Below are 8,687 nucleotides of genomic sequence, written 5' to 3'. Positions count from 1 at the left end.
TGAAGCGGTCTCATATGAAGCAAACCGAGCGGCGTTGCCGCGGCCGCGGATGCCATATGCCCCAGGAGCCTCTGAAATAGTTTCAGTGGAACCGCACTCTTGCCCTCGAACTGTCGAAGACAAGTCAGCAGTGAGTGCGCGCGCTCGTTCGTGAGCTGCGCGGACATGGCGACCGAGTCTATCTCCATGCCGAGAAAAGAGATCCTCTGCACGGGGCAAAGTTTGCTCTTCTCCCGGTTGACCCGAAGGCCCAAACGGGCTAGGTGCCGGAGCACCAAGTCTCTGTGTTCGCAAAGCTGAGCTCGAGAGTGTGCTAGTATCAGCCAGTCGTCGAGATAATTCAGGATGCGAACCCCGTGTTCGCGAAGGGGAACAAGGGCTGCCTCGACGATCTTCGTGAAGACGCGAGGGGACAGAGCTAACCTGAATGGGAGAACGGCGTACTGATATGCCTGGCCCTCGAAGGCAAACCGAAGAAACGGTCTGTGTCGAGGTAAGATGGACACATGGAAGTACGCGTCCTTCAGGTCGATCGCTGCAAACCAATCCTGATACCGAACACATTCGAAAATGCGTTTGGCCGTGAGCATTTTGAACGGTAGTCGATGGAGAGAACGGTTCAAAATGCGCAGGTCCAGGATCGGTCGTAACCCACCGGTCTTCTTGGGGACAATGAAGTAGGGGCTGTAAAACCCGGACTTCACCTCGGCTGGAGGGACCGTCTCGATTGCACCCTTCGCCAGCAGGGTCGCAATCTCCGCTCTCAGGACTGGGGCATTGCCACCAACTATCGTTGAGCGAACTCCCCTGAAGCGGGGAGGAGACCGTGCGAACTGAATCGCGTAGCCGAATCTGATCGTTCTGATGACCCAGCGGGAAATCCCGGGAAGCGCTAGCCAGGCTTCCAGGAAATGAGCCAACGGGGTCATGCGAACCACAGACGTCCCCCCGGAGGGGCAGCGGTGCGGGTCGACTGGCACGCGTGCAGGAGTTACCCCGCTCGGGTGCGTCGAAGCCCGCTCCCCGACAGAAGGGACCAGGGAAAGCGGAGCGTTCCACGGGGGTCTGTTCTGCCGGGGGTCTGGCGACAGAGGGGGAAGGGATTGGTGTAGCCCTGGGACGACACACGCACCCTTCCGCGCCCTCAGAGACAGAGAGGAGTGTGTGGGCTGACGCACGGGGGCATCGAGCGCACCCACTCCAGTCTGTGAGCTCAGTGAGGATGTCAAGTCTTTCTTTAACCAGTTCAGGGTGCTGCCCACCCGTGGGTGAGCAGCGGGGAGCTGAGAACAAAAGATTCTCCCCCGGCCCTCCACCGGGGGAAGGAGGGGGCCTGCTACCGCCTCCTGTGAAAGACTCGAGATCGTCACTGAGCGGCCCGTGTCAGGATCTTCGCTTGGCCTGGCGTTTAGCGGGGCGAGCGGCCTGAGGGGGCTGGGACGCCGGCCTGCGGCCTCCTCGACGCCGGGGCCCGGGTGAAGGCTGCTGCTGGGGCCGGGCGGGAGGGAGGGGAGCCGCAGGGGGGCGTCCTCGGCGGCGAGCAGCGGGAGGCACCTGCGCCGACGACTGGGTGGAGGCAGCAGCTGGTCGTCGGGGCAGGATGTGTTTAATGGCCTCCGTCTGCTTCTGGGCGGTGGAGAACTGCTGGGCGAAGTCCTCGACCGCACCGCCGAAAAGGCCAACCTGGGAGAGCGGAGCGTCGAGCAGACGAGTCCGCTCAGCGCTCCGCGTGTCTGCCAGGTTGAGCCAGAGATGTCGCTCCTGAACCACCGAAGTGGCCATCACCTGACCGACGGCGCGAGCGGCCACTTTCGTTGCCCGGAGAGCAAGGTCAGTGGCGGACCGCAAATCTTTAAATGCCGTCGAGTCAGTCCCGCCCTCGTGCATGTCTCTGAGCATCTTCGCTTGGAAGACCTGCAAAGTGCTCATGGCATGCAAAGCGGAGGCCGCCTGTCCCGCCGCTCTATAGGCTCGCGCCGCCATAGCAGACGAGAACCCACAGGCTTTGGATGGGTGCTTAGGAGGACCGCGGGTGGAGGCGCTCTGTGGACACAGCTGCATCGCAACAGAGCGCTCCACCGGGGGCATCCCAGTGTACCCACGGGCGGCCCCACCGTCGAGGGGGGGAAAGGCGGGGGAGAGATCGCGCTCTCGAGTGGACAAAGGAGCCCCCCAAGAGCGCGATAACTCCGCATGCAGCTCGGGGAAAAAAGGTATTGGAGTTGGCCGTGGCCTTGCGGCGGCAGCTTTGTCCAGATACCAATTATCCATCCGCGAGAGATCGGGGCAGGATGGAGGTTTCCATTCTAGCCCGATACTCCCAGCGGCTCGAGACAGCATGGCCGTCAGCTCGGGATCTGACACGGGCAACGCTGGCACTCCCGAAGGGGGCAACGCAGCCGCATCTTCCTCTCCCGAGGACTCAAGCCCGCCTAGTGATGCTGTGATAGACATCACATCATCATCTGGAGCGCTGCTCGAAGCAGCCGGTGCCGCCGAAGAGACAACCGACCGAGTCGCGCTAGCGCTCGCTGGCTCACGCACTGAGGCGGGAGGTGTGGCCCGAGGAATCGTCGGGGCTTTATCCCACACCGTCACCGTTAGATCGCCGGGTCCCCGGGTCGACGGGCCCCCTTCCGTGAAGGAAGCCGATCGAGTAGGGGGGACCGGGGCTCTCACTCTAGTGAGATCATTGAGCCTCGACCTCAGTGTGGAGATGGTCATGCTCCCACAGAAGGAACATGAGTCATCCACGAACGCTGCTGCTGCATGCTGAATGCCCAGGCATACAAAGCAGCGTTCGTGACCATCAGATGATGACAGAAATCTACCACATCCAGAAGGGCACGGGCGAACCATCTTTAAAAAGACGTGCCGCGTGCAGCTCTTTCACTTTCACTTTTATGAGAAAGGAGAAATTCACTCTTTCAGCGCTGAAGCTGCCAGGGAGAAGTGCAAAGTCTGGCAGACCACTGCTCAGATCGCAGGCAATGCAAAATCTCGCTGGGTACCGCCGTCACACCAACACTGAAGAGGACGCTCGTTCTCGAAGAGTCTTGAATCAGCTTTTAGGAGTGAAGAGGTTCTCTTGGCTCCGAAGCGAAAACATACTGCGGTTGCGTTCACTTCCTCCTTTTATACTCACGGAGTAGGGCGGAGTACGCTATGCAAATTTCCGCAGCCCCAAGGCATTGCATGCCATTGGCTCGTGTTTTAATACTCGAAGAGGATTGGCTTTCTATGCGAAATCCCCCAATCTCCGTCACTTCTGACGTAACTCGAAGTGACTACGAAAGGGAACTCAAGACCCAATGATCATATGTAATACATGTGAGATTAAAATTCCCCAACACGGTCTATCCTAATGTTCAGGCATTTCCGATACTAGTATCAGAATTGTAACAACTCTAGTTTTCAGTGCGTTGTTCCAGCACGTCTACAACAGTAACACATTCTGACAAGCAAGCATCTGAGGCGGCGTTGGTGACACATTGTATTTGTTGTTGTATTTATATATTAAATAATTGGTAACACTCTATTTGAAGTGGTGTGCATAAGACTGACATGACACTCATAAAAATGACATAACACTAGGGGTGTAACGGTACATGTATTCGTATTGAACCGTTTCGGTTCGAGGCTTCCGGTTTGGTACGCATACAAACCGAACGATTGCTTGGACCTTTTTTCCTGCCGGCACAATTCGTGCTGACGCGGCCAACACAACGTTGCGCAACATCAAATGGCAAGCGTAATGAAAGCAGAACGAAACTGCGCTACTCGTTATGTGCTTCATGGATCGTTTATCAGTTCGGACCAGCAACATCTGTGCAGCGCGAGCCGATCTCGATCAAGCAACACTGTTACTACACCGCGCTAAGAGATCCGGTAAAGAAAACATTTGAATTCGCCACTGAGGTAATAACATCGCTGCGAGATCTAGTGAGATGCATTCACATTTCTCCGTTATTAACCGTAGATCTCTATTAGATCAAACAGCGCTGTCATGGAAACCAGGAGAAACATTGTGCCTAGGGATGGGACGAAATATCGTTTGACGAAATATCGCGATACAAAACGTGACGAAACGCATCGAGGTCAAAAAAAATGTATCGCGAAATAAAGATAGATGCATGATTTGCGTAGTATATAAATAATTTAGTGTATTATATATGTGTGTGTATGTATATGGGGCAGAGATACAGTCTATGGTGGCAGGAAGCAGGATAAAACTAAATGAAAAAAAAAAATTATATCCGGAACTGCGGTACGTCATCACGTCGAGACAACGCATGTTGCAACAACAACACTGCAGTCTACAGCGAGCTAACAAATATCAGCATTAGCACCAACTGCCTTGCCCCCAAACAGCCGACCATGGAGTCAAATGAGGTCGAAATTGAGGACGCTCCGCCTGGATACAAGTCATATGTCTGGCAGTATTTTGGCTTTCTCATTAAAAAAGACAAAGACGGCAATAGAGTAACTGACAAGACTAAGACTGTGTGTAAGCTATGCAATGCTGTCATTCCGTACACCACATCCAACACATCAAACATGAACCACCACCTTCAACGTCACCATAAAAATGTGAAGACGGCCCCGGAGAAAACGAACCTACCGAAGGGACAGCTGACCATGAAACAAGCGCTGACACCAACTCTACCTCCGTCAAGTCCGCGTGCAAAACAGATAACCAGGCTCATTGGCGAATTCATAGCGGACTATATGGCTCCATTTAACATGGTAGAGAACAGAAAGTTAATCCAAATGTTCAATGTGCTGGAGCCTAAGTTTAAGATGCCATGTCGAGGACATTTTTCAGAGAAGGTAATCCCGGAAATTTACAATGAAACCAAACAAAGCGTGAAAGAGTGTCTAAAAAATGCCGACTGTGTCGCCCTGACCACCGACAGCTGGACCTCCCGTGCAACGCAGAGTTATGTTACCATCACGGCAGAAGTCATCAACGAGAAATGGGAGAGAAAAAGCTTTGTGTTGCAAACTCGTGAGCTGAGTGAAAGTCACACTGGTGTTAACATAGCTCACGTGTTGAGAAATGCACTGAGTGAGTGGGAGCTAACAAGGCCACAAACAACCATTGCTTGTGTTACAGACAACGCAAGCAATATGGACATTGCTGTGAGAGAGAGCGGTCTCCACCCTCACATCAAGTGCTTAGCGCATGTTGTGAATCTGGCCAGTAAGCGAGGCTTGGCTGTATCCCGCGTCGCGCGCCTTCTTGGTCGTGTGCGAAGAATAGTTACATTCTTTCACAAGAGCACCACGGCCACCGCCGTCCTGACCAACAAGCAAACCCAGTTAGAGCTGCCTCGGCATAAACTAATAACCGATGTCCAGACCAGGTGGAATAGCACATACGATATGCTGGCGCGCTACCTGGAGCAACAAGCAGCTGTCTCAGCAGCGCTGAGCTGCCCAGGAATCCGAAGAAATGCGAGAGAAATTGACACTCTGGATAACGCTGATATATCAGACGTCGAGGACATAGTGAAACTGCTTAAGCCACTGAAGACAGCCACAACAGTTGTCTGTGATGAAAAAGAGCCCACTGTTTCACTAATAATGCCACTGAAGTTCATGATCGAGCAAAGCATGTCACCAGACGAAAATGACACACAGACCATCGCCAACATGAAAAGCGCTATTCTACTCGACATCTCGGACCGGTACTCTGGGGACTGTAATGACATGCTGCAGGAGTGCACTGCGCTTGACCCACGTTTCCGAAGCCTGTCCCATCTGAATGATGAACAACGCGAGTCCGTCTATGCCCGAATACGTGAAAAAGCTTCAGCACTTCATGAGCAGCGCAACCAGGTAGGCTAACTTTTATTGAAAAAAAAAACGCGTGCGTAACTCTGTATGTGTAGGCCAGAGCCCGAAAACGTATTTCTCCATTTTTTTTTATTTTTTTTTTATTAGTCGATTAGAGAGAGAGAGAGACTGTGTGTGTGTGTGTGTCTGTCTGTCTGTCTGTGAGAGAGAGGGAGGGAGTGAAGGATTGAAAGACAGAAATGTTTGAGCTAGTTTTATTTTATTTTTTTCAGACCAGTGATATAGATGAAAGAACCACTAGGGCCAGTGCTTCAACATCAGGGGCAGCAGCAGAGCAGGCCAGGGTCATGGTTGAGGCAGCAGAGGGAGCAGAGCAGAGCCAGGAAGAGCCAGTGGAAGGAGAAAGGCAGATGCAGGACGTGACACAGCCACCCCCACCAAAAAAGACAGCGTTAGAAGATCTCCTTGGGAGCTCCTACACTACTGTTGTTGAGACAGTGCAGTCCAGCAGAGGAATTGAAATGGAGATACTCTCCTACAGAAATGGGATTCCTATCCCGCTCAACAGTAGTCCACTTGAGTGGTGGAAAGTTAATGCATATGCTTACCCCATACTTGCCCCCCTTGCAAAAGCCTACCTTTGCATTCCTGCTACATCAGTGCCCAGTGAGCGCGTCTTTTCCACAGCAGGAGACATTGTGTCCGCTCAAAGATCACTGATTACACCAGAACATGTTGATATGTTAGTTTTTTTGAAGAAGAACCAGTCCTAAGATAACTTAACCTACTGTAGGATTAGAGCAGCACTAAGGGAGTGTTCTTGTTTGTGTTTGGCCAGTTAGGCCTTGTGTTTCCCTGTTTGCAGCTGAAACAAAAATAAAAAAGTTGTTGTTATACAGTAATATTTTTTTCTCTTTTTTTCCTTTTTTGATATCGTATCGTGACCCTGATATATCGAGGTGCATCGTATCATGAGTTTAAGTGTATCGTCCCATCCCTAATTGTGCCGTGAATGAACTAATACTAGTTCACGTCCACAGATCAGCAACATTCACCATGGATTTAATATAGTAACACTAACTGGAACCAGTTTGGCTGGAATGGTGAAATGCTTTCAAGTACTTCACACATCTTTTTCCAGCACTTCAAAATTCAAATATTATATAAATAAATATATATTTAAATGTTATTTTTAATGTGATGACCAAAACATTATTTGTTCATCCTTCAAAGATGACCCCCATTTATAAACCTGAAAGTTTCAAGATCTAGGAAAACTCACACTTATTTAAAAATATTTTTTCTTTAAACAAATAGGAAATTTCTCTGGCATTTCTTTCTTTTTGCTGTATCGAAAACGTACCGAACCGTGACTTTAAAACCGAGGTACAAACCGAACCGTGATTTTTGTGTACCGTTACACCCCTACATAACACCTATCATGAACATGAAGGAGTCTTTATGAATGTTTATGACTGTTGTCATTAAGTGTTATTCTGTAAATTATGACACTTTTAATGCAAAGTTGACATTGTTTAAATAAAATGTCTTTGTTATGACAACTTGACATTAACCAAGAAATCATAACATGTCAACCTGTCACAAATGTCATAACAGGTCTAATTATCAAACTTAAAGAAGTTATTTAGCTTTGTGTTAACATTATATTACCCTGTCATATGTTATGGTTAGTTTTGACTTTGGCCGTCATGACACCATTATAACTGTGACATGAATATTTTACTTGTCCTCAAGTAAAGTGGAACACATTGTACTAGTTATAAAGATGTCATTAAGGGTTATTACACTGTCAAATGCTTTAACAACAGTGTCATTAATATTTCCCCTTACCTTGTTGAGAATTTATTAGCTAAAAGACTATTTAAAAGAATAGTTTGAAGTTAAGATTTATAAGTTAACGTTTTGATACCCAACACTAAGAATAACAGTTCATGTTATCAGATATATGTGGTTAAAAAACATTCTGTGTTTAATTTGATTTGTGAATTGACTTCATATCCCACTAGGCATTGTCGATGGGCGTGGACACGTGATCCACGTAATGTTTATGTTGGACATTCTGGGCAACCGCCATTATGTGAATGACTGCTGAACAAGCACGCTGTATTTTATTTGTTTTCTTTTATTAAACGTCAAAACCGAAGCAGCGTCTCACTTCGTTATTCCCAGTTGAGAAGACGATAAATGTGTAACATACCTCAAGTAAAGTGGAACACGTTGGACTAGTTATGATTACTTGGTTAATGTCAAGTTGTCAAAACAAAGACATTTCTATCTTTATTAATGTCAAGTTGTCATAATCAAGACATTTTTGTCTTTGTTAATGTCAAGTTGTCATAACAAAGACATTTTAAACAATGTCAACTTTGCATTAAAAGTGTCATAATTTACCGAATGACACTTAAAGCTACAATACCTATGATTTAGATGCCGCTAGAGGGCGCTACATTCAAAACAACAACAACGGCTTTGCTTGATGACGACGTGGAGAAACGCGGAATGATGGGAACTGTTGTTTTCAACTCCACCGTGGATAAATCAGTCAGACAGGAATCGAAAATTAGTTGTCATGGATGAGGTAAAGTTCGATTTCTATAAATGTTGCGTTTACATGCTTGTTTTTCCTTAAACTGAAATAACCGCAAGAGAAGTCAGGTTTAAAAGTAAATTAGTTATCACAGATGTTACTGTACGAGTCACTGGACGAAGCTATGGTGGAGAGGGTTTGAAGGTGCAGGTCTCTTGCAAGGAGTTGACGTGGCTGGTCCTCCTTTTTGGTAACTTTATAAAAAATAAAAAATCATGTACATTTGACACATCTTTTCATGTCGTGTAAGTATTCAACCACAGCTACAGTTTCACAAAAT

The 8,687-nt window shown here is 48.4% G+C and overlaps 1 protein-coding gene across 1 annotated transcript; it reads left to right on the top strand.

Moving 5' to 3' along the window:
• The first annotated feature begins 4,377 nt into the window (after positions 1-4,377).
• LOC120460074 (E3 SUMO-protein ligase ZBED1-like) lies at positions 4,378-6,572 on the top strand. Its single transcript, XM_089120224.1, has 2 exons — positions 4,378-5,841; positions 6,072-6,572. Exons 1-2 carry the CDS (start codon positions 4,378-4,380, stop codon positions 6,570-6,572), a joined length of 1,965 nt encoding a protein of 654 aa, XP_088976350.1.
• The last annotated feature ends 2,115 nt before the right edge of the window (positions 6,573-8,687 follow it).

The sequence above is a fragment of the Pimephales promelas genome, chromosome 2, assembly GCF_988280905.1.
Source record: "Pimephales promelas chromosome 2, fPimPro1.hap1.1, whole genome shotgun sequence".
NCBI lineage: Eukaryota > Metazoa > Chordata > Actinopteri > Cypriniformes > Leuciscidae > Pimephales > Pimephales promelas.
The sequence above is the reverse complement of the archived record's forward strand: the minus strand, read 5'-3'. Positions and strand labels throughout refer to the sequence as shown.